We start from the raw sequence: 24293 nt of genomic DNA, 5'->3' as shown, positions 1-24293 counted from the left end.
AATTTCAAGGTTCTTGGGCAAACTGCCAGAATGGAGGCTTGCAAGACACCATTTGCTCAGCTTCTCCAATCGATTTACCAACACAATATCCTTTCTTCCAGGGGCTTGATGTCAGATTGATGCCAGAGTTGTCGTTGGGGAGCAGTGGATCCATCCCGCATAATGGCTACTGGATTCGCCCCTCGCTGCGTTGGCTGTGACTGAATAGGTCACCACCAGGCCTATCAGTTCACATGCATCTTCCCACAGCCCTTCTCCAGCGCCTTTCACCGCTCTCAGCTCATAGTTAGCCCAGACAAGTCATTTCGGTGTCATTGCGGACATAACAAAACCACTTCGCCCAGCGGCCCAGGTTCACCGACGGCGTGATGTTGTAAGGACGATGAGTATACGATATTCTGAGTTGCGAATCAATTTGCCGAATATGCCCCATGCGCGCCGGTATACATTCCTCGTTCAAGTATCTGGCTGAACTTAGCCGTGTAGGTCCACTAGCAGAACTGGATAGACCATTTAACCCCGAACAAGGGCCTAGCAAAAACGCTGCTTCAGTGTGAGTGTGGTGAAAGTTGTCATGCCCCTAAAAGAGCAGCCAACCGTCTTCCACTAAGGCTTGTTTAGCTTTCAACTTGACAAAAACCTGGTTGCACTCCAGCTGCATGATAGCAAATCAGTAACCCAACAACCCATCTATTCATAATAGTACTCAGATAGACCCAGCCAGTTCAGTCACCCAGCGCGAGAAAAGATCAAAGAATTGGATTTACTATACATACGCCATTTCGGTAATAACTAAAACGCCCCCACACAGTTACTCGGTCCTATGTCTTTGTGACTCGATCTTCGTGCACGCTAACAGGTCGTCCGGTTTCCGGCTCTGCATCTAGCTTCTTGGCGGTTTCATTCATGCCAAAGAGCTCATCCATTTTCTCCAGGCTGAGACCTTTAGTCTCGGGAACGAAGAAGAACACAAACAGCCCCATGAGAATATCAAAACTACCAAACATGAAAAACATGCCCTGCGGCATATGCATTAGCTTGAATGTGGTTCAATCATAACTCGCCGTGTTTGTTTACACTTACATAACCCTTGTAGCCCATGGTGTTTTGCATGGTAAGGACGGCTATTAGGATATGTCAGTATCCGTTCATCTAGAAATACTCAAAGGAAACATACTTCGAGCCATGATAAAGTTGAAGAGCCATTGGGTACCAGCACCAATGGCGACGTTCGCGGCACGTAATCTCGCAGTAGGGATCTCGCTAACTAGGATCCAGCAAGCCGGCCCCCAGCCAAACTGAAAGATGCTGTGTCTGAGGTCAGTTTACGCAACGCCCGGAGCAGAATGGTCATTTACATACGCTGCCCAGAGGTAAATGCACGCCATAGCAACATATCCAAACGCAGTGACCTTCGAGACATTAGTTTCGCCAATGGACAGGACGGGACTGTACACAACTTACGGGCTCTCCGGTAACAGGAGGCTGCACGCGCCCATAGATACCAATGATGAACAGCACGATGACCAGCATTGGGCTGGTCCACAACAAGCTCTTCCGTCGGCCCAATGAGTCCGCAATGAAGAGTAGGAATAAACAAACGGCTACAGTCTTCACGATGCCGTAGACCCCCGTTGCAAAAAGTGACGAATCCGTCCCATTCATTCCAAGGTTCGTGAAAATTTGAGGGGCGTAATAATTCTGACATGAATTAGAATCATGCACTAGTGCAAAAAACCATGGATCAAGGGGGGCGTTCTTTCGACGTACAATGGCATTCACACCGGTGAGCTGCTGGCATATCATAAGGACAATGGAGATCACGGCGCGCCGTCGGTTGGCAGGGACGAGCCACATCTCTTTCATCAAACTCTTAAAACTGGCATCGCCCATCACACGGCGCTCATTCTCGAGTTGATCTACCATTTCTTGAATCTCCCCAGAGACGTATTCCGAGTCGGCGGGAAGTCTACAGACCGTCAGCAATCAGCAAACCTAAGGAAGATGCTGGGAAGAACGGTACCCTCGCAGTCGGACCAAAATTTGGGAAGTCTCTTCCCATTTGTCTTTTCGAGCTGTCCATCGAGGGCTTCAAACAGGTTAGCAGGTTTGCAGATGGATAGAACTTGGGGTCGACGAACCTCTCTGGAGAAATAAGCATGCCGGTAATCAGAAAACTATTTGCAGTCAGCGTGATATCTTGGTGATAGTTTCACGAGGGGAAGAAAGCTTACAATGCGGGTAGGGCTTGCAGGGCCAAGGGGACAATGAAGACTGCTGGTGCAGACACATGCAGCAGGCAGCCATAGTTGACCCAGAAGGCAATCATGATGCCAAGGACGATGAAGAGTTGGTAAAAGGCTGCCAGTTTCAGGTTAACCGACAGAGTCTTGAGACCGGACGGAGCAACGGGGACAACACACCAGTCAACCCACCACGAATTGCTCGAGGAACACATTCCGATACATAGAGCGGGGTCAAGGTCGACGCAGCACCAACACCGAGCCCTGCGATGAATCTTCCGACGTACATAACGGCCAAGGTGCCATCTATGGCAGATGCAGCCTGGAAGACGACTCCAATGACGGTGATGACACCAGCTCCAATGAGACTCCAGCGACGACCAAATCTATCGGCGAACCAGGACGTCACAAGACAAGCTGCAAAGCAACCAGCCTGCAGCGTTGAAACGATATTTTGGTCCAAGTTGGACTTGTCGGTTTTCGATCTATGCAGGTATCCAAACCTTTCGCGTGTCTCGTCCATGGCCAGAACGCCGCCGATGGCGCCGGTATCCCAACCAAAGAGCATGCCGCCAAAGCAGGCAGAGCAGACCAGAGCTAAGACTTTGGCATTGTAAATTTGGTCGGGATCAGTGCGCATCGCATCATTGCGCACGATCCCGCGTAGGATCTTTTCGAAACCCATGTTTGACGGGACTACTACTGCCGCAGGAACAACCCCTATGATGCTGCTGAGGTGTTGGTTGAATGGCAATGGGGGAGCAGCCAACAGCAGACGTCAACACCTGAATGCTAACGATGCTCCCGTCAGGAAGCACGGCTTCGGAACTTGCAAATCGCAGGATGGGCTCGGTTCGCGCGGCGTACTTTGACTATGTAATGAGTGGTGGTGAGGCTGGAAAAGAGCACGCCAGCAAAAAGGACAGCCAGATGCTTGATATAAGTATGTTGCAGAGGCTCACAAGATCAACGGGCGGAATTGATTGGAGGAAGAGATGATGGTTGATGGGGGTTGCGCCACGCGAGTCGGGGGAATGGATGACAGAGCGACCCTAGTAAAAAATCATCCGAGGGGAACGGTCCAAAAGAGTGTGGTCTGGGGTCCAATTTGGCGAAGCATGGACGACGTTCTCGATGTGGCATTTGTGGCATTCTGGGCAAGCCACTTGCTTACCACCTAGTTTCTAGTGTGGTTCGTCCCAGGAGACCAGTGATCATTCAGCAGCTTACCGCCACAAGTCGCATTGGACCTTGATGGCATGCATGTCCTCGTTCCTATTAGCAAATCGCGGTTAAAAGGGATTTGTGCGAATCTCGAACTGCACTGAAAGGGTCGAGGTTACAAACACCATTGGACGACTGGCAACACCACCTCAACATCTGCCAGCCAACAACAGTGAAAGACAGATGAATAAATCATGATTGGTACCTGTATCTTTGGGGCTTGCAAGCCGTCAGCCCAATTGCCACACCAAAGACAACTCGCCAGAGAACAACCTTCTGGGCTAAGCTGGGACGGATAAGTCATGGCTGAGAGCCAAATGCCACCGGACAGGGCACGGAAACCAACTTTCATTCTCGCTGCTGCGTTATGGTGATCTTTCGTCCCATGCTACTTTGAACTGTTTTGGCGAGGAGGGGAAAAAATTACTTTGAATTGACAATTCCTCTATTCGCCTTATTAGCAACCATATCGAATCTTTGGTCTCTACAAATCTTGCTGTTCCGCCCATCACTCGAGGCGATCGATGTACGGAGTATCAGCAGCCTAAACACAACCGTGGACGGGCGCCATTGCATCTACAGATGTCAAAGCTTCGCCATTGTTGAACGCTCAGTGGCGGAAGATATCAATCCACAAATAAAAGGTTGGCGTTACTTTGTCCCTTTTGGCTGTATCTGCACCATTAACCGGCCGAGTCGCAACCAACCAACCACCCGCCACGATGCCACCAGCGGGGAGGGCTGGATGGCTAATAGCCGTCGGGACACAGCCACCATTGCCGGGGTTTGAATCCCGTGGAGCCTGGGGAGCGTGGAGAGGACAAGATGTTTCCTTCAAGTTTGTGGGGGAGGCGTTGCTCATCTCCACCTCTGGACCTAAACATGTGTGTGAAGACTATCGGGGTGGGAAGCACAAGACTATCTATGCAATATTCCGCTGCGCAGGTTTGTGGCTAACGAATGGCTCGTGATAAGTTCACCGAGTGGACTGTGACAGGTGCATGTATTCGTCACACCTCTAATTATCATGTGTTCAGGTCTCTCGATATTAATAGTATAATGCGCACCAACTCTTAGGCCTTTCTACACCTTGTGCTTGTTCATTTCGACCGACAACCACCGAGGAATAATTGGTGGCGCCTGCCAGCCGTCGAGATATGTCATCTTGGACACTCCATCTTGGCCGGGCTTGGCGTATATGGCAGATACGTACCATGCCGCCTGGCCCGTTTCAATAGAGCCCTGCAGAGTCGGTATCGTTGTGCGACTATTGACGAGATTCGAATTAGGATCTGCGTTGACCAGCATGGCCCGTCGGCTACCCATTGGTTCCAAAGCCTTGATACCAACCGCTCCCTTGGTGGCGTGTACGGCAAACGACCCGTCTTTACCGGTAGCCCAACCGGCAGGCGAATTCGTGTCATAGTTGCCAATGATTTTAGGCATTGTGCCCTCGCACTGTTCCTGGTCATACGACTCCAAATAGCGGCCATTGACCGAGTTGACGTTGCAAATGGCGAACGATCCATCGGCCGTCATCAATTGCCGCCCCGTCTGTATGCAGTGCACCCTCAGGTGCCAGTTTGGGGTTTTTGGGGTAGATGGTACTAGAGTAGTCGTGACTCTGACATCGCTGAACGGTTTCCAGCGCGACACGAGGACTGGCTGGCCGTCGCGGTACTCAATGCCCGCGTACTCGGAGACTCGCCTCGTCTTCCAGTACTCACCCCCATCATCGGAGAGACCAAGCTGTGATGCCAAGGCGTACTGTTCCAGCGAGAACAACCCGGGAGGAACCGAAAATCCAAATGCGCTACTGTAGGCCAATGCGCCATACTTGGCGTGCGTAGCCTTCATGGGATAGCCGCATGCCTGTCCCGATGATAAAAGCATGCAGTGGCCCCCCAGGCGGCTATGGAGAAAAAAGGAAAGAAAACAGACGTTAGAAGCCTAGTATTGAAACTTTGATTGGCGGCACATTTTGGCTCACCTCATGATATGTCCGGGGTGTGGCAGCTCCTTAACACAAGGGATCGTGTGGCTAACAAGCTCTTCCTCGGACATCCAGAACGGATGGCTTTCGGGCACGGCCAGACAAATGAAGGCCAAGCACGCCCAGTACTGTACATGTTAGGCTTACGGGGCGCGAAACCCCGGGGCACGACGCCGACGGGATGGATTAGAACTCACCGGGCTCGCCGGGCTGTTGTAGTTCTCGGTCAACTGTGCTACGTAAGTACATGCTGTACACCCTTTGCAGACGCCAATCACTCTCCTTGGTTTCTTCACTTACATACATGTTGGGGTATGAATACCCCAGTGACAGAGTGCCACTTGAAGTCCACATTTCAGTCTGTGTCTGCCACCAGCGCAGATTGCGAAGGACAATGCCCTTTACCATCCCCCACGTCAAAGGCGCGGGGAGTTCAACATGTGCATATGCCAGGGCGCCCCAGAACGAGACCATGGCGAAACGATATCCCACGCTCCGCCCAAAGGGTATGGCCCTGCCTTGATCGTCATAGTAGTGCACGAGATCAAGAGCAGCCATTTGGGCTCGTTGTCTGAACTCGGCTGCTCGGTCCGGGTCCTCGTCTCCAGCTAGTTGTGCGTACAAGAGCTGCAGGAACTGGATGGCGAAGCTGGACGAGTAATAATCCATCTCTGGAGCACAATAGAGTGTCATTTCAGGTCCGAAATATTCTTCTTCTCCTTTCTTAAGAAGTGGTGATTTACTCACGATGAATCCCTTCAGGCCCATCATTGGACCAGCCGTCGCCGCGGTAAAACGTCTCCAGGTGGCTGATATCCCGGGCGAGTCTGTCCTGGGAGAATTTCGCGCCACACTTCTTGAGGCCGAGGTTTGCAAATACGCGGAACCAAAGCCAATTTGTATTGGGCATGCTACTTCCGTCAGCTGATGCGGTCGGAGACGGGTGGCGCAACACACATTTTCTCATTGATGGAGTTGCCAAGCCACGCCTCGATATTGCCTTGCTCTCGCGCGGTGAACTTGTCCCAGATGCCAGGTATAACCGCCAGGGCAAATCCTAACACTGCTCAGTAAAGACTTTGCTACGTGTGAGGAAGCGGAACAAAAACTCACCTAGAGGGCACATTTCCACCATTCGTTGATCGTTGTCTCTTGGGTACCCCCAGAATTCAGGACTGTCGGGATCTGTACCGGCCTTGATGCCCTGAATCCACCAGTCTGTCCCTTGGTATTCGCCGCCTCCCGCGAGCAGGGCTGCCAGGCCCCAGAGCGGTCGACATATTCCTTCAACTTCCGAGGCGGTTTGGTCGAAGCGAACGGCTGTTCCGCCAGGGCACCTCACTCTTGCTTTTGCAGGTGAGAAGAACGGCTCCAGGGGGTCAAGCACAGTTTGGAGGAGCTCTTGGACGGATGCTCGGTCGTGGATGCGGACCTTGCTGAAGGGGTGGGCACTGTTGTATCCCAGGTTGAGTGACATTGCGATGATGTGTGATGAAATGATGTATACGAGGAAACCAAGTAGTGGCGCAGATTGGACATTTTGGGCGTAAAGGGTGCGGTGTATTTAAGAACCGCCGCCATCGGATCGATTATGCTTGGAGGTGGTGTTGATGCTGGCTGTCAAGCCGTCGTCAAGTCCACATGGTGGGGGCTGCTCGCGATAAGTATGACCGAGCAAGACCGAGGAGGACCAAGGCGAATTGCGAGTGTTCAAGGTCGGCCTTGGTGCCGTATTCGCAGCAGGCAGAGGTCGGGTTTTCAGAGACGTGGAAGTGAATACAATGCAGCTAGTGCCTACCAAGTACAGAGTCTGCCTCGAAGTAGTCGGTTCGGACGAGGTTGACTTGTCGCTGATTCACCCGCAACACGGCCCTACCCTGCATTAATTTACATCAATACATGGAATGCAAACGAAACTCAGCCTCGCCCATCACTCTTCCAAACCACCGCTCCTCTTCTCGTCACGCCTTCTCGGCACGCACACCATGGCTCGACGGAAAAAGGCCGCGCCCAAACGCAAATCAAAATGGACCCCAGACAACATCCTCAGCGACCCAAAGTCGCCGCTGGCATCTGCGGACCTTCGAGCATGTCTCACCCCATCCATCCCTCTGTGCATAGTATTTTGCCCGAAATGACTAACACTTGGCCACGGCAGAGCGTGCTCGCGAACCCACTGGCGTGGACATCACTGAGCATCCAGGAGAGACGGGACGTGCTCTGCTTGTTTCCGGACATGGCGCACACGCTGGACGCGGACACTGATGACGCCCGGCCGAATTTCGAGACTCTGATGAATGACGATTCCTTCCGCTATGACTGTGCGGCGTATGTCGACAATCTGGCCATGGGGAGGCACGATGCTGTTTGGTTGGAGGATGCGTGGAGTGCACACAACAGGAGGAAGGCGGGTGAGTTTGACGAGTGGCTAAGGGACAAGTTTGTTGAGGATTGGGCCGTGGAGCCTCCTGACGATTCGAAGGCGAAGGCGAAGCCAGGGGAGAGAAGGGTCGAAGATGGCCAAGGAGAGGGAGCTGATGGTCAGAAAGGGGGCGACGAAACGGAGTCTACATTGGCGGGTTGCCAGCCCCAGGACGAGGCGGATAATGGCGATTCGAACCACTGCATGGGCGAGGATTCGCATCGCATCACCATCCTGTGAGGCTTGCTCCCATCTCGACTTTTTGGTGGAATTGATGGTGGTGGGGGGCCGTGGGCGAGGCAAGTGGGGCACCAGACATTTTGGCATTTTGGCATTTTGATCTTGATCCAACCGCCAAGACTCATTTGATCGCTTCTGCTTCTCACGGTCCATCTCAGACGGCCTTGTCGATGTGTGCCGCTGCATCTGCTGTCGGCAAACATGGCGGCCCCAAATACTGTCCACAGTCGCTCGCATAGCCTGCTACTGCTGCAGAAGCTACTCAACCTCCGCGACTCGGCGAGTCCTCTCACTCTTGTCCTCGATGGTCTTGAACAGCCGGCGCAGCCCGTACTTGACGAGTTCATGACCCGCGCAAAGGTACGCAGCGTGCACCTCATAGACGTCTAGGGAATACCAACACAATGAATGCAGATTTCCAAAACAAAAGTCATACTGCTCTCTTTCGCCACGGTCAAGAAGCCGCAGACCGTCGACGTCATGGTCAAGGCCGCCGGCAGGGATTTGCGACTCGTAGCCAAGGAACTGGCTGCGCATTATCCCGTCTTTGACCCGACCCAGCCAAGAGAAAAGCCGTCCCAAAGTAGGCAACTCCCCATCAACATTGTCGGGCGTCGAGGCAAAATCGTCCAGGACTGACACCAAACGCAGGGGCCATTATTCTCATCGACTCACTCAACAGCCTCGCCTCCACGGCCCCCAGCTCCCTCTCTCACTTTCTCTCAAGCATCCTCACACCAGCAGTATCAATAGTGTCCGTGTACCACACCGACGTGCCCATCCTCCTGCCCCCATCATTCAACGAGTACGAACCGCACCCCTTCACCATCCTGAACCACCTCGCCACCGCCATCCTCCGCCTCTCCAGCCTGCCCCAGGAAATCGACAGGCAAAAAGCCCGCAACCGCGCCGTCCAGGAGCCCGAATGGGGCCTCAAGGAAGACCGCGAAGGCGTCATCATAGGCCTCAAGCCAAGGGCCCCAGACCAGGACAGAGGCGTCGTCGTCGACATGGAGCTGCGACGCAAGAGCGGGCGGACAGTGACGGAAAAGTTCATCCTGCAGCGCCACCTGCTGGCGGCGGGCAAGTCGGGCACGGGCAGAATCACGCTGTTGACGGACCACGCCATGTTTCGCCCGGCAGAGGCGGATCGCGACGACGCGGAGGAGCCGGAGAGCACTTTTAGCTTGGGGCTGACGGAGAAGCAGAGGCGGGATAGGGAGGGCATTGTGCTGCCGTACTTTGATGCGCAGACGGATATTGGCGCCGGTGAGGGCGGCAGGATATTGTATGAGATGGGGAGGGAGGATGACTTTGACGAGGAGGAGGATGAGATTTAGACGAGCACGTGTGGAGAATGTAAAAACTGGGCATGGCTGGGAGTTTGCGCGAACCGTCGTTTCTGCCTAGGTTGACCAGCGAACCGTCTTGGAACTTGTGAATGCTGTGATGAAAGGGTATTCATGGCCTCTATGCATACCGCGTCTGGCGGATTCCAAGCACCGGCGGAGGCGTAGTATAACGTGTGCCGGGAGGAGGCGGGACAGGGCGTCTGCCAGGAGCAGGTTCGTGTGGCCGCTGCCCGGACGCGGAGTTTGACTTTTGCCAGGGACAGGCGTGGTATGGCCGAGGCCCGGGCAAGATGCTCCCGCTGTCCCGGGACGAGGTGGCCTAGGAGGCGGCGAGATGGGGGCCCCTCGGAGAAAAAGCCTGCCCGAAGCAGTGTTGGGCTTGGGCGGAAGCTTGACTCTCTTGCCATGGCCGGCGGGAGCAGCGACACAAGTGCTTGGGTATAAGAGCGCAAGAGCACACGATGGGACCTTAACAACTCATGGTGCGAGCATCATCGCGAAGTTGGTATAGGTCAAGATGCTATGCGGCAAGACACTTGGAGTCTGGATATCTTAACAAGGGTAGCAAATCTTAGTGTTATATATACCTTCCGACTTTGATGTATCATGACTTTGACGATTATCGCATTCGCGTACGGGGATATGCTACTGACTCACGGCGCGCAAGACCTGCCATGATTCCACAATGGCATGCGGTTTATAGCCAATTATAAGTATCTACTTTGACATAATAATAGGATACTCGACTTAATAGCCACCTGTCGCCCGAGAAAAATGCCAAGGGTTGGGGGCAGGGATATATAGCAGCAGATATTATCCAGTGGAAACGTACTGAAGCGGAAAGCGATGGAAGGTGTAATGATGTCACGTTGTGCAGCAGTAAACCTATATACTAGTGCTTTATCTATTCCGTCTATTACTTCCCGGAGCCTGTTAAATAGGACATGTGTGGAAACTACTCGCAGCTAGCATGCTGGGTTGGGCCCCCTTGTATAGAGCCTGGGCATCTGAACCTCTTGCAACTCATTTTGAATGCAATACCACGTAAGGATAGCGAACCTGCGGGGCTTGATATATCCATCTTATCTTGACATGAGAGAAGGGGGGCCATTCGACTTGTGTTCTTGGGTAAATGCTGTATACGATGTATAATGTCGTTTCACTCTCAGATTATCAGGTTTGCTCCGAATAGTACTTGCCGCAGCTTCGCCTTCTGGTGCATGGGGTCGAATGGCAGCCATGCCATTAGTGATTAAAGGCTCTGATATATTTGGCCTGGCTACCTCAACCTGCTCGCTTGTAAAGAGCCGGCGAGTGCTCACGCTCTATTTTTGTTTAATGTCTAATTCGGCGATATCATGAGACTCCTAGTGTATGACGGTTGGACGCTTTGTCCTCTCGATAAACCTAGTCTCTGCCGTGATTTCCCCGTTCTCAAACACCGGCGTGGTGACTCGGCATGGACTCTCTTGGACCTCTCGAAGCCGCGATTCGCCCCGGGAGTAGGAGACAAGCTGGCCACACCATCGAGTTTTGAAACTGTCATTATAGCAAGTCGATCCATACACACTGGGGACGTCGCCGCCACAGTCAATCTTGGGAAGGTTGGCGCAGTCTCTCTCCAAGGTGACATGCCAGGTCCAGATTTGACGATGGCGTTCGTGACAGGGCGGGCACGGGGAGCCGACGGTGATAGTTGGCTTCATCACAAGATGATTCGCCTGGTGGAGGTAAGATAGCGAGTCCTTCTGCATTAATGTATACATAGGTATTCTTTCCCGTGTATTTTATCCTAAAACCCTCACATGCAAACACTTGAAATCTGCCATTCTAAAACCTGTTATTCCTACTACAAGCTTATAAACTACTTGGCATCATCAAAGTGAAGCTGTATATTACTATCGCCCATAATACGCCATCAAACTTGCCTCTTCATTTATACAACGCTATAAAATCTTACAGACCTCTACTTGCCCACAGCGCCGCGAATTCAGACCCAGACTGTGCAAGGAGCTCATCAGGAGGACCGGTCTCGACAACTCTCCCCTCAGCCATGACAACAATAACATCATAGTGACGTATAATGTCAAGACGATGCGCAACCTCTATCACGGTGCGCCCATCCAGGTTGGCACTAATAGCATCGCGAACCTGGTCGTCGGTGCGGCGGTCCACGCTGCTTGTTGCTTCATCAAGGAGAATAACTGCACCAGCGCCTGCAGCTCTGCCGTGTCGCAAGACTACTCTAGCGAGGAAGAATAGCTGCAGTTGTCCAGCGGAGAATCTTAAATCTTCTACTTTGGCCTCGAGACCACCCTTGGCTTCAATATAGGGCCAGATTGCCGTCTTTGTGAGGGCCTCTATAAGCGCTTCGTCAGCTTGGATAGATTGCTCCGGGTCGAGGTTGTGGCGGACGGTTCCTGCCAGGCGCAGCGCATCCTGCGGGAGCGAAAGGAGACGTGACCGGATCGTTTGTCTTGGTACAGTGGCAAGATTGACGCCGTCAATGCGAATCGTGCTTCCGGGCTGCAATTCGAGAAGGCGGGCCAGCGTGGCCACGAGAGATGACTTGCCGCTGCACGGAGAGGATGGTAGGCTTAGTTTCAGTAAACAGATGCTGTCTTGGCATGAATGACAAACCTTCCAGATCGGCCGCAGATTCCGACTTTTTGTCCTGGCTCAATAGTAAGACTGACGCCGAGCAGAACCGGATCGGCACCGTCTCTGGGGCGGTACTTGTTAACACGGGAAGCGAGGAAGAAGTGAAGAGAAATACTCACTTGTAAGCAGCAGTCACATTATCAAGTTCAATTAGACCCCGTGACGGCCAACCGGGAGGCGGCTCCTGATTCTCTTGCCGCTTGTTCTCACTGGGCGTGTTCTTTATAAACCACTTTAGCCGGGTAATGGCGCCAAGTGAAGTTTCCAGCTGCGTCCACTGGGTAATAACCATGGAAAGCGTAAATTCAAAGCTGATTATGTTTACCATGGCCAAGCCGATGGCACCGTTCGAGGTTGTCCATGGAAACATGACTGCGAATGTAACAAGCACGAGCGCCATACCGGCAGTAAATAAATCCAAGATGACTTGGAGCCACCGCTGGATGCAAAACATGGTATAGTAAGGTCTTTGGGACGTATTTAGTCTGCAAAGGTTTTCTTCCTTTGCCGCCATAGTCCATCCAAATGCGCGAATGGTGGAGAGTCCGGCCAGAGTCTCCGTAAAATGCGTGTATAACGGCGACTTCATCTCCAGGTCCAAGATTCGAACTTGGCGAGATGTTTTGAGGTAGTAGTGTTGGATCAAGTAAACAGCTACAAAGCAAACGGGCAAGATTGCGCCAATGTACGATGATCCAGAAGCAATGATTGCCGTCTCGGCAATGGCTTGAACCACGGCCGCAACGGTCGCAATAAATGCAAAGGGCAAGGCTTGATCAAGCAGACTCATGTCCTGGCTGAATCTGTTGAGAGTCAACCCGTTATCCGTACAAGTGAAAAAGTGAAAGGGGGCTTGAATCACGGCGGCCAGTAACATGGCATGAAGGCGCTTCGCAGACTTGGGAATGCCAATAATGGCGAAGAAGGCTATGTTGACCACTCCGCCAATCATGGCTAGGACAATAAACGCGACGTAGCCTCCCATGTAGCTTAGATTATCAGAGGTAGAGGTAGTGCCATGTTGTGTCCATAGGCGCAGCCATATTTCTGAAATAGAGTCAGCCGAATTCACAATCGAGTCTGGGGCGGAACTTACGGGGCATCTTATCCGCAGCCACGCTGATAATGACGAGGATCAAAGTAGCAGTGACAACCGGCAGTCCCATCGACTTGAGGTAGATTTTGTAACAGTCAATATCGCCTGTTTGGCGGCTGAGCTCGGCCTCGGCCTGTCTCGTAGCCTGGGCTCGGTCCGCCTCTCGTCGTTTTGCATGACGACTGGATTCATTTCCGTCAACCTCAAATGAGGAGTCATTCGACTCGGTCTCGTCTTGGTTGATACCCCAGTCCTGTTGATCAAAGGCCGAATACTGCACCTGGTTGCGGACAATCTTACCTTGCTCCAACATGGTGATGTAATCTGCCGCCTCAAGGAAGCTGACTGTGGGTGAGTTAGACAAATGGCGAAACCTACGCTATATTTTTTCTCACCGTTATTAGTAGCAAGAACTACTGTCTGCCTGTCATTACGTAGCAGGCCGCCACTTCCAAGCAGCCTTTGGAAGACGGCGCGTGACGTCTTGTTGTCCAGGCCGCTGAAGACGTCGTCGAGAATTACAAACGTTTTGCGCGAGTATACTGCTCTCGCCATGGCCTGCGTGTACTCATGGCTTAGTGTACCATGCTACTTGTATAGCAACGGATTCGTTACTTACCACGCGCTGCTTCTGACCGCCGCTCAGTGCAACGCCTCCTGATCCCACGATGGTCGCCACTCCCATGGGGAACGCAGACACATCCACGTCTAATTGGCATGCGTGGAGTACAGTTGCAAGCCACTGCTGGTCGTATTCTGACTGCGCGATAATGTTATCCTTTACGCTGACGTTTGTGACCCAAGGTGTTTGGTCGCAATACGCCAGGCTGCGTTGCCTAGTCTCAATTGTCCCGGACTTCAACGGAACTTCACCGGCCATTGCTTTCAGTAGGCATGATTTGCCACATCCCACGCGTCCGACTACCATTGAAAAGGTGCCTTGCTCAATGGTCATGTCAATACTGTCAAGTACCTCTGTGCCGTCATCCACAGAGAATGTGGCATCTACGAGCCTCAACATCGGGCCGCTTCGGCGAACAGTCTTGTTAGATGGCAGTGCAACAAGTTTGAGAGCGTCTTTGGTAGCCATGAGGGATTTTTCTGGTGAAAGACCGAGGCTCTCTGGTAGTGCCAACGAATTGGTAGAAGCGGTGGACGAAATCCATTGTCGCGGGTCCCTTCTCGACTCAGACTTCAGAAATACCTGAAGACGGGTGAAACACCCAATCACGCCGAATATCTGCATCAGAGAGACTAGAATTTGAATTATGGGCGTAGCTGCGATGGTAATAATAGACAGCGAAGTGAAGGCTGCAGCAACGCTCAACCCCTGCCGCGACTTGGTCCAGAAGATAGCGGCGAGAATCACAACCGCTGGTGTGAATGCCTGCGATGCAGCAGCTAAAAATTTCGGTTAGCATTCGTACTGGGACTATGCTCTGCAAAGCATGCCTCACCAAACCCGTTGATGTAAACGAGAAGCCATCGAAACCTTGTCGATAATTCTAGTTCGTCTGCACGAAGTTGGAGCAGGCGATTATGAAACCAATTGCTTAGGCCCATCATCTTGACGCCCTTTATCTGACTGAGCATCCTGGACGTTTCCCCAACACGTTCCTGTATGGTCTTGTTCCATTGCATTCTAGCAGGGCCCATGTGCGGTGATATCATCGCACCAGAAATCGTAGTAACTGACAGGTTAGCCGTCATCGGGTGCTTTCAGGTCTGTGGAAGCTTACCAGTAGCAGGAATCAGAATAAACAAGCTGGGGACTCCGACATGCCGGTAGAGGAGGTAAAGCGCAACGGGGAGCTCTATCAAGCTGGCCCAAATATCGTGAATGGTCATTGCACCAGTAGCAATGCCCTCGACATCGGTGCTCATAAGAGTAACCGGGGCCGACTCGCAAACTGATTGCTGGTCCAGCTCTAGCGTCTTCTTAAAGACCAGCGAAATAAGAGCACCGCGATACATGGTCAAGAGCTGGAAGGTCGTATGTTTATACCACGCCCCGGCGACTGCACGGCCGACATAGAGCAACAAGGTCGCTGCGATGAGACTCTTGGCTGAGGCCATATTCCTTGTTTCGTCTGGCTGGCCGACAAAATCGACAACCGTGTTAATCAGAAACGGCTGCGCAAACGTGAAGCCGCTAAACAGAATGCGCGGTGCGATTCCAGCAGCGAACTGCCCCTTAAAGGCCAGAAACGTGCACTTGATCAAGCTGAATTTTCCTTGCTTGCTGTCTGCGGGTTTCAAATACGAATTAGCAACCCAGTCGGACGCGTATCTTGGCTCGGATAGCATTGACCTTTATCCCAAGCCTCCTCCAACTGTAGCAACAGTCTCTGCGAATCGAATTTTTCGTCTATAATGCCAATATCGTCAACATCTAGGGTGGTCTTGTATCCCGTTCTGAGAAATCTGTTTAACCACCAAAAAACGCTGCGGCTCACCACTCCAGCGCTGCTCTCCCTAGGTACCGGCTTTTCCGAGTAAATAGGTTTCTTGGGGACTTCTTCGACCACAAAAAGCATGACCTTTATGACTAGGGCTGCAACTAGGAGACTGGCCAAGGTGTGCTTGCCCGGCCTGAGGAAAGCGGTCCGGACCTTGGCTAGGTCAAGGATGGCGGTGATGAGCAGGTAAAAGTTGAGCAGCAACGACGGCCGAACCGACCGCGCGTGCTCCAGATACGACAGGCCCGTGACAGAGAAGCCGGCAATAACGCCAAACACGGCTTCGGCAATCGATGTGCTGGCCCTGACGGTGCTGGGCAGGCACCAGATCGCGAGGATGACAATCTGTAGCGCCGTGAAACAACCACAGAGGACCTGAGACACGAGTTAGACCAGGATTGCACATGTGCCACCTGTAAGATGAGGCGGCGCGCACCAATTTGGCAATCCGTAATTCGCATGAGCCAACAATGTTTTTCCGGCGCCAAAGGCGACGGATACGCCATGACCAGGCAAGGAGGAAAATGCCGGTCGGAACAAGGGATAAAAGGCTCTGCTCAAAAAGCAGAGTGAAATCAAAGTATCCAGGCAAGTGAGGGCCGAAACTATCATCGCCGGCAGCCATCTTGACCAAGTCTTATGAGCTTCTGTGCTGAGGAGGAGAGAGGAGGCCGAGTGGTCTCAAGTTTGTAGAAGCCCGAGCAGTCATGCCGGATTATATACCCCATTAAGGTGCACGTTGCCTACGTGGTCTTACTAAGGCACTGATGCAGAGTTACTGCATGGCTGAGAGACTAAGCAAGGAACATTTCTGCTCTGCATGAGGCTGGGCCATCTTCTCGCATTGCTCGATGCCACGAAACTGCTCCGAATTCAAGACGATTATTCATCTCTTTTCCATCTTGGCGTAGCATCATCAGCTAGATTACAAATGTAATAAATGAAAAACTGTCTTTATAAAACGGTCATATGCAGAGGAACTTGTCAAGGCATGTTGATCGTTTAATCCTAAACTATGGAATGGGCTTCATTGCCAGCGTGATGTCTAAAGGATCCAAGGCTGGATAAGGTTTCATAAACAGAGGCCAACCAATTCAAGAAGCATTTTCCTCCCCATGCGCCCGCCGTACTGAAGAAGAAGAATGGCTGCAAATACAGCGCCCGAGGCATCTCTGTGGCCCGCCGGTTTAACGGATGTCGCCAAAGTCATCATCAATGTCCAGAGATGGGGCAACTTGTTTCTGTCAGTTCTGCTTCATTTGTAATAAAAGAGATGATTCGTCTGTGATTTTGATAAACATGACATTCTGGGCGACGAACCTTGTTTGTAATGCAGGACTTTAACGGCGAGACTCTTGAGGCCACGCACGGCAGGTTGCTCTTTGGCGCCTTTAACATATGGGTAACCGCAGGGTGAATGTCGCTCTGCGCTTCCCAACTCTCGGATAGTAGCACTTCTTCGGTGGCTTTTGAAACTTCCTCTTGGAATCCCCTGCGTTCCCAAATACTCCAGTTCCCCGAGGCACAGAACACGCTGGAGAAGACGCCGGGCAATCTCCTGTGGCGACTTAGGCGTTGCTCATTGCAGAGAAACGATGATTCGTGGAAATTTTAAGGGTAGTATGTGCACAGAAGCTCATCAAAGTTGTCGAAACCCATGGTTCCCAGATATCTTGGAATGCAGGCGACGCGCTCTACCATATCCATGCCTGCCGGATTGGAGGTGAGGCGTCGCGGTTCATCGTGGCATCCCGGCCTTGGGTTGCCGTCATCATGCGGTATCAACATGCGGAATTGATCATCTTGCTGCTCGGCCGACCGTACGTCGTCAGTCCACGCAACCTGTTCTGCTGGGCCGGTGAGGGTGCTGGTGTGCCAGGAGCTGAATGCGGTATCCAAGTACGATGCGCGACTACTGTCATATTCGCCCATTAAGCTGGACAAGATGGGTTGGGCCGCCATTTCGTCAATTCCGCCGCCCAAGACCTGCGAAGAGCAATTTTCTTCGTCGGCTACGTCTGTGTCATAGCTCCCATCACAATTCTCGGAAGTCTGTGAATTGGACATGTCTAGCACTCCTGGTTCCGCAGAGTTCGTGATTGTCGTACCCGCCACTCAGAGATAAGGTACCATCCGAGGTAGTAGGAACTGCTTCTTCAGGGTCCGGTGTTTGAAAGAGGTCCAATTATCACGGGCGCTGATATCACCAACATGTGGTGGTAAATACGCTGGTGGATTTCTCTCTGAAAACCGATTTACTGACGACTCCATAGCTGCGACGCGTGCCCAAGAGCACGCCAGAGTAGCTATGACGATTCAAGTTAGTTTGAACCAAGAGGCCAGCTTCGATGGCCAGGCACGTCGGCGCAGAAGATTCATTCTAGCAAGCTAAGCCCCAGAACTCACGCTGTAAATACAATTTGAATGATGCAGACGCAGCCAATGGGAAGGAACCGCGGCAGGATCAAGTCTGGCGTGACTGGCGACTGTCGCCTTACATAACAAGCGCTGCATGTGGGGGTGGGCGTGCATGTGTGTGGCCTCAAGGCATTTGATGTGACACGTCAACTGCTGCAGCAAGCATGGAACCGCAATCGCCAACCTCTGGGCCGTGGTGCGATTATCCTTGTCCTCTTGCAGACCTGTCTTACAGCCGAACCAGCCTTATCCTCCTGCTCGGCCCTGCCCCGTAAAAGGAGATCGCGCTTGCTGGAGGCTGTGTCGTGTAAAATTACCATTAGGATCTATACCAGGTTATTAGCTACTAGGCTACTCTCTTAAATCGTTACCTTTATTCCGGTGTCAGCGTGAGGGTGTTAGGTTTGACCGAGGCTCGGGGGACGGGTACAGGAGCCGGGCCGTCCGGATGTCACATGATGGGCCTGGGACCCATAAATGCGGCCTGACCCGAGATTTGGCACGCCGGCCATTTCCGTACCGGGGAAGTGGGGTTTCAACTGTCGATAAGTACCAGGTCGATTTGACGCTTTGTGCTTGCACAGCCTGGTCCTCCAACTCGGTCGAGCTACATAATGCTTGTTGGCCGGGCACAAAGCTGTCATGTTTACGGGGCGCCAACCAGCAGACTCTCGTAACTCACGCCTGTAATTAGTGGCCTTGTGGCCGATCCCCCACAAAGGGCAGTAAGCTGAATCTGACTCGGGGAATAATACCCCTGGTTTATAGATGCACGATGCCTGCCCGCGCTGGAGGCGGGTTTAATTTGGCCGGGTTTACCGATAAAGCCATCCCATCGGATCCAACCCTAAGCTGCTGCCTGGCTTGAGGCACGACGGAGCCACGTCGCTTCGGCAGCGATAGCAACACTCATGCGTGGTTGTGATGAACGTTGAAATCGGCACGATGGCCGATGGGCGCATTTGTATCCACGTAAACCATCAACGGCGTGATATCGGCATAACACATAAGTGACAGACGGAGTGTTTCGATGCAGTAATCAACATGCATCCGGCCGGCAACGGGCTAAGCAATATCGACGGGCATATCTTCTTCCGAGTACAGGTGTCGCCAGGTGAATTGGCGCACAACGTTCTGCGCATCACATTTAGTACAAGACACTCCTCATGCGCGACATTCTTACCAAGCAGTGCAACTGGTGGAACACCTCGAGCAAAGCTGTGTATCCTTTGCCGTCATCGCTCTTCAACCACGGTTTACCGGTTTGATTAAGAGCCGCAATGCCACGTTCTGGGACTGTGACCGGTGTGTCTGATGCAAGTTAGCTGCACGTCTTTTGCCGCCTTGTCGGGAACGCCGTCTCTCACGTAACCAGAGATCCTCCCAGGCCTTTTCCCGTTCTGGCGTCGGCGGCCCTCGGTAGAGTGTTTCATGCGGAAATTCGTTCTCATAGTCGCCTTCCCAAAATTCAACTCCGTCCCACGCGGGTGCTGCCCCCAAGTCAGTCACAATGCTCAGGATAAAGAACGTAACCACCTTCTGGGAAGCAAATGACTGACAAAATGGGGAATTGAGCTTTGCGCACTGCAGCTGGCTTGGGCTGGCCATGTGCTGCCACACCATGACGAACAATGCGGTGAGCAGGGTAGCAATTATTCCACAAAGGCCAACAACCAACCCCCGGCTTTGACCCCAGTGGTGGCTGGTGGAACGCAGTTTAAGAAAGCTAGACACATCATCGCTTTTGGAATCTGATAGGTGGTCATATTTGGCCTCGGGGGTTCTGTTGGAAGGCATCTTGTAGCCGTCGTGTGGGAAAAAAAAGTCCAGACTGAAATGCATTGGAAGAGAATCTGTATTGGACGACGCTGGTCTGTCTGGGTTATTAGAAGGTTGACAGCTTATTCTCTTTGCAAAATTTACGGATTCAGCCGCATGTATCCTGGATGGCACTCAGTCCTCTGTTATTAAGACCTGCAGGGTTCCAGACCGAGAGCATCGTATTATGGTAAGCTGCTTTTCCAGGCAAAATGCGTCTCCCACACGCGTAGACTGGGGTGGCGTATATTCCTTACATGTAGTAATATCTGCGTTTTCCCCAGGTCCAGATGTCTCATGTCAGCTACCCTCTCGCCACCGGCCACGCCCACGGAGTGCCCCCAATAAAGCGTCAACAAGCAGCTAACATACATGCTGGTACATACATGTATCCATGTAGGTCGGCACCAGTATCCGAGTGCCATTGCCCGAGTATGAGCCACCCGCCGTTTGCGTTGGCTTATGCAGACTCAAAGCGCCCAGCTTTGTAGCCCTGTCGTGAGCCGTGCTTACATAGGGAAGCCGTTTTGGCGGCACCAGACCCGACAAGAAATATTTCCATCCTCTCAACCCCCCCAAGCACGAGACTGACAGCCAGTGCTAGTGAACATGGCCCACGATGCGCATGATACCGAGGAGACTAGTCTCCTGCGACACCATCACGACGAAGCTTCGTCGGGTGTGGAACGCACTTTGAGGCAGCGGCTCATGATTGCTGGCCGATGCACCACTGTGCTGTTGCTTGTGGTTCTTACAATGTCCATATCGTCGACTCCAATGCTGGAAATTATGGAAGGCATCATCTGTCGTTCCTTGCACCCGGACGTTGATGGCACATTCAACCACCCCGTCTGCAAAGGCGCAGACGTGCAATCAGAGTTTGCCCAACTTCAAGGCTGGGTTACGCCCTTTGCCCTGGTCCCCGGTCTAGTGACGGCCATGCCATACGGAGCTATGGCTGACAAGCACGGCCGCAGACTCGTGCTTTGTTTGGCTATTTCGGGCCTCGTTGTTGCGCAGATTCTTGAGATTGCCACATGTAGGTCATGGCGCAATATCATTCGCAATCACGTATTGCTAAATCCTAGTCCACAGGCTGGTTCTCAGACACCATACCAATTCGTTTGATATGTCTGGCGGGCCTCGCTACCTTTGTTGGTGGCGGACCCATGGTCATCAATGCCATGATCTTCACCATGGTCGGTGATGTATTTACCGCTGATCAAAGGTTGGCCGATCCTGTCCCCTACGAATACTACAATGACTCATGGAAAAAACAGAACCACTGCCTTCTTCTACCTCGGTGCCTCCATGACAGTTGTTGAACTGATATCCGGTCCTTTGACGTACCTCCTCATGAAGCGTGGCGACTGGTTTTGCGTCTTCACCGGCTTGGCAGGACTATGCCTCGCCAACATTTTGGCATTTCTGTTACCGGAGAGTCGCGACGCCAATACACTGCGTAAACATAAATCAACCGGCCGTCAGCCAGAATCGCATCAACAGCAGACGGGCAGTGGATTCTTCGACTTGCTCTCCAAGCTGCCCAATGCCACGGCAACTTGCATCATGGCTGCAACGAATTTCGTTTCCAATAACGCGCATTCTACGCTACTGCTTGTGGGTGTCGCGTTCGGCACCCTCGGCCAAGACGTCGTCACACTGTTGCAGCAGTACATGACGAAGCGTTTCGGTCTGTCTTGGGCTCGTGCGAGCCTACTCTTGTCTATCAAGGGTGTGGCGGCTCTTGCAGTGACAACAACAATACTCCCCTTGACAAGTCAACTGCTTTTGAGGAAACTATCCCTTAGCCCTGTCCATAAAGACCTGTGGATGGCCAGGGCAAGTGCCACGTTTCTTCTGTTGGGAGCCTTTTGCCTGGGCTTGGCACCTACATTGGAGACATTTTTATCGAGCTTGGTCATTTTTACGGTGGGAATAGGCTACAACTTGATTCTTCGCAGCCTCATTGCTAGCTATGCAAAGGACGACAAGACGGGGTTGATGTTCACCGCAATATCTGTCTCGGAGGGATTAGGGGGGCTTATTGCAGGGCCAATAATGGCGATGCTCTTCCGCGTTGGTTTGAATTTGGGTAGGGCCTGGATCGGTCTTCCTTTTCTATTTGCTGGCCTTCTTTTTAGTACTGCCACATTGATCGTTTTTTTGGTACCCGTCGCGTCATGAGACCTATCATCACCAAGATTCTCAATGAAATCATATTTCTTCTTACTCTCTATGCTGTGAACTCTATTTATAATCGTCTTTTAAATACCTAACAACCTTCTTATATTTAAATTTAACTTCGAGTCAATTCTAACCATGATAGCCGACGCCATGACATCCAGCAATAACACCAAGCCCTGCGACTTTAGTTTAAAGTGGAAATTACTGTGCTCACAAGAGACAGGAGGAGCAATTTGGACAATTCATTCTACTCGGGTGTATCTATCGAATTTATCAAGGTATCTGTCAAATTCCCATTCCTTAATCTTCGCCAAGTTGCGACACGTATGGGTGATGTACATGGACATCTTTGACATTTGGTCTTGCTCGTCCCAGCGGTAGTATAAAGTGGAAACATCGGCATGGCACATTGCCGCCTGTCTTAGATGTTCAAGACAGTGGCCAGTTGGCTAATTAGTCATGGTGTATGCTTTGTCTCTTGGTAGTGCATCTTACCAAAATGGAGAGTCGTTTCTTCGTCTCTCGTGCCATTAGCAAACACTGTTACCATGCCGTATCTTTCGGGATACATGAGCTTGCGAAACATGTTCAAGCAGTGCAGCTGGTGAAAGACGTCAAGGCCGATAATGTATTCTCCATCCTTGCCGGGAATTCCTACTGTATAATTTGGTAGGCGACGTGCCTCATGTTCGGGCACATGCAGGCTGACGCCATCTGTCAAAGGCACAAGTCTCAGAACACGTGTCAAATCTTGCCATGTTGTGGTTTGTACTTGCATTGGTATAAGTCGTCCCAAGCGTCGTCCATGTCATCGTCCGGGTAGCCTTGATATGGGGAGTGGCTCGGTCCGACGCCTGGGGCAAATACTTTGGTCTCATATTCAATCACGGCATTCGCAGGGGAGTAGATGCCTTGTGAAGGATCCCACGGTTTGGTCAAAAACCACAGAAGGATGGCTGCCAGGACAATATTCAACATGTAAGAGAAGATGAGGTGCCAGAAGGCGCGACGTGGTGCGTTTGTTTTAGGAATGGATTGGGGATGGCCGTTGTTCTCCTCGAGGAAACCACGCGTTTCTCCATTTTCCCCATGCGACCTCTTCATGGCGATTGTTCTATTGCATATTATGGTAAAAGAAATACTAAGTTGAATAGAGTGACGAAGTAAATTTGGACCGGTGGTGGCACTTTGATGAAACCTCTCTGATGCCTTGTACCTTGAGTCCTGCTGGAGTTATTGAAGCTTGTGTCCCTCCACCATGAGTAAAGTGATGATATGATGTGAAAAGGGTTATTAGTCGTTTCCTTCTTTTACTGCTTTTCTTTTACAGGAAGCTATTAGTAATGAATTGCTCTTTGTTGGTTTAGTAATAAGTGTATTACGTGTGATGTTGTTTAGACTAAGCTTGCGTATGCCGTTTTCAGGCGTGGCACCGTAAGCCTTTCTTCCCCGTTATAGCGTCTCATCAAAGCTCGCATCTTTCTGTGCAAAACTACGCATCTTTGTGCAATCAGTAAAGCAACCTGCAGAATCTTGAGGACAAAGGTGATAATCCTTGGGTATATATATAATTGTCTAACCCGCCTTCTTGCTCTTGAGAATTCCATGCAGGAACTTTGTATTCTCATAAACTTTACTTTCCAGCATAAGAACCTTCAACGACCTAAAACTCATCCAATATAAAGTCCTTTGCCTTCGCTCTTACGGCCGCAATGCTTACTGCCACTGCCAGTGCCGTACCAGCCATGAATCCACGCAGTGCCGGAGAGGCAAATGTAAGCCATAATAAAAAGCTAGCAGAAGACTAGCAGCCCAGACTAATGCGCCCAGGTTGCTGATATAGACCTCCCGCCTACTGCTTATTGGGTTATCGCAGGACATAAGAAGAGAGGGGTCCAGATTGATACTAGACAATTGGAGGGCCGGGAGTTGACGGCGGAGAAGGCCAAGGAACTCGGCAACTCGATTATTCTTGTGTCAGTTGTCCACGGAGTCAAGGCCGATAGCGGAGCGAATGCTTATTCCGACTACGTCGAGGATGCCGACCCCAAGGAAATCCTAGGGGAATAGGCCCCGGATTGGCTCCAATAATGTAAAGCTTGTAAAGCCTTATATTATATAGACTTAACCCTATATTATCCGACTACCAACTACTTATACCAGGGTGGCGATCAACTCAA

The 24293-nt window shown here is 51.7% G+C and overlaps 10 protein-coding genes across 10 annotated transcripts; 4 read left to right on the top strand and 6 right to left on the bottom strand.

Moving 5' to 3' along the window:
- Nucleotides 1–821: 821 nt before the first annotated feature.
- MAA_06242 (galactose-proton symporter) lies at nucleotides 822–2928 on the bottom strand (the record flags this gene model as incomplete). The annotated part of the gene is made up of 10 exons (XM_007824240.2): nucleotides 822–1019; nucleotides 1084–1124; nucleotides 1178–1314; nucleotides 1363–1412; nucleotides 1465–1701; nucleotides 1771–1969; nucleotides 2024–2089; nucleotides 2142–2177; nucleotides 2235–2361; nucleotides 2424–2928. 10 exons carry the CDS (start codon nucleotides 2926–2928, stop codon nucleotides 822–824), a joined length of 1596 nt encoding a protein of 531 aa, XP_007822431.2.
- Nucleotides 2929–4550: 1622 nt separating this feature from the next.
- On the bottom strand, nucleotides 4551–6937 carry MAA_06243 (uncharacterized protein; the record flags this gene model as incomplete). The annotated part of the gene is made up of 7 exons (XM_007824241.2): nucleotides 4551–5379; nucleotides 5458–5588; nucleotides 5658–5690; nucleotides 5761–6131; nucleotides 6208–6371; nucleotides 6418–6517; nucleotides 6574–6937. The coding sequence occupies 7 exons, from the start codon at nucleotides 6935–6937 to the stop codon at nucleotides 4551–4553; spliced, it is 1992 nt and encodes a 663-aa protein (XP_007822432.2).
- A 549-nt stretch (nucleotides 6938–7486) lies between these two features.
- On the top strand, nucleotides 7487–8122 carry MAA_06244 (lactose permease; the record flags this gene model as incomplete). Its single annotated transcript, XM_007824242.1, has 1 exon — nucleotides 7487–8122. The coding sequence occupies one exon, from the start codon at nucleotides 7487–7489 to the stop codon at nucleotides 8120–8122; it is 636 nt and encodes a 211-aa protein (XP_007822433.1).
- Nucleotides 8123–8323: 201 nt separating this feature from the next.
- Nucleotides 8324–9462, top strand: MAA_06245 (histone acetylation protein 2; the record flags this gene model as incomplete). Its single annotated transcript, XM_007824243.1, has 3 exons — nucleotides 8324–8482; nucleotides 8537–8705; nucleotides 8774–9462. The coding sequence occupies 3 exons, from the start codon at nucleotides 8324–8326 to the stop codon at nucleotides 9460–9462; spliced, it is 1017 nt and encodes a 338-aa protein (XP_007822434.1).
- Nucleotides 9463–11430: 1968 nt separating this feature from the next.
- On the bottom strand, nucleotides 11431–16315 carry MAA_06246 (ABC transporter, transmembrane domain, type 1; the record flags this gene model as incomplete). Its single annotated transcript, XM_007824244.2, has 10 exons — nucleotides 11431–12049; nucleotides 12115–12198; nucleotides 12255–13182; nucleotides 13232–13576; nucleotides 13627–13789; nucleotides 13851–14632; nucleotides 14689–14922; nucleotides 14971–15477; nucleotides 15543–16065; nucleotides 16127–16315. The coding sequence occupies 10 exons, from the start codon at nucleotides 16313–16315 to the stop codon at nucleotides 11431–11433; spliced, it is 4374 nt and encodes a 1457-aa protein (XP_007822435.2).
- Nucleotides 16316–17301: 986 nt separating this feature from the next.
- Nucleotides 17302–17757, bottom strand: MAA_06247 (uncharacterized protein; the record flags this gene model as incomplete). Its single annotated transcript, XM_007824245.1, has 1 exon — nucleotides 17302–17757. One exon carries the CDS (start codon nucleotides 17755–17757, stop codon nucleotides 17302–17304), a length of 456 nt encoding a protein of 151 aa, XP_007822436.1.
- Nucleotides 17758–19173: 1416 nt separating this feature from the next.
- Nucleotides 19174–19905, bottom strand: MAA_06248 (uncharacterized protein; the record flags this gene model as incomplete). The annotated part of the gene is made up of 3 exons (XM_007824246.2): nucleotides 19174–19242; nucleotides 19292–19419; nucleotides 19476–19905. 3 exons carry the CDS (start codon nucleotides 19903–19905, stop codon nucleotides 19174–19176), a joined length of 627 nt encoding a protein of 208 aa, XP_007822437.2.
- Nucleotides 19906–20535: 630 nt separating this feature from the next.
- On the top strand, nucleotides 20536–22113 carry MAA_11353 (uncharacterized protein; the record flags this gene model as incomplete). The annotated part of the gene is made up of 3 exons (XM_011413341.1): nucleotides 20536–20965; nucleotides 21022–21154; nucleotides 21207–22113. The coding sequence occupies 3 exons, from the start codon at nucleotides 20536–20538 to the stop codon at nucleotides 22111–22113; spliced, it is 1470 nt and encodes a 489-aa protein (XP_011411643.1).
- A 744-nt stretch (nucleotides 22114–22857) lies between these two features.
- Nucleotides 22858–23217, bottom strand: MAA_11352 (mannosylphosphorylation protein; the record flags this gene model as incomplete). The annotated part of the gene is made up of 1 exon (XM_011413340.1): nucleotides 22858–23217. The coding sequence occupies one exon, from the start codon at nucleotides 23215–23217 to the stop codon at nucleotides 22858–22860; it is 360 nt and encodes a 119-aa protein (XP_011411642.1).
- Nucleotides 23218–23825: 608 nt separating this feature from the next.
- Nucleotides 23826–24183, top strand: MAA_06249 (Major facilitator superfamily; the record flags this gene model as incomplete). The annotated part of the gene is made up of 2 exons (XM_007824247.2): nucleotides 23826–23888; nucleotides 23944–24183. 2 exons carry the CDS (start codon nucleotides 23826–23828, stop codon nucleotides 24181–24183), a joined length of 303 nt encoding a protein of 100 aa, XP_007822438.2.
- Nucleotides 24184–24293: the final 110 nt, after the last annotated feature.

The sequence above is a fragment of the Metarhizium robertsii genome (assembly GCF_000187425.2).
Source record: "Metarhizium robertsii ARSEF 23 chromosome Unknown MAA_Scf_6, whole genome shotgun sequence".
Taxonomy (NCBI): Eukaryota; Fungi; Ascomycota; class Sordariomycetes; order Hypocreales; family Clavicipitaceae; genus Metarhizium; species Metarhizium robertsii.
This window is presented reverse-complemented; position numbering and strand designations above follow the sequence as displayed.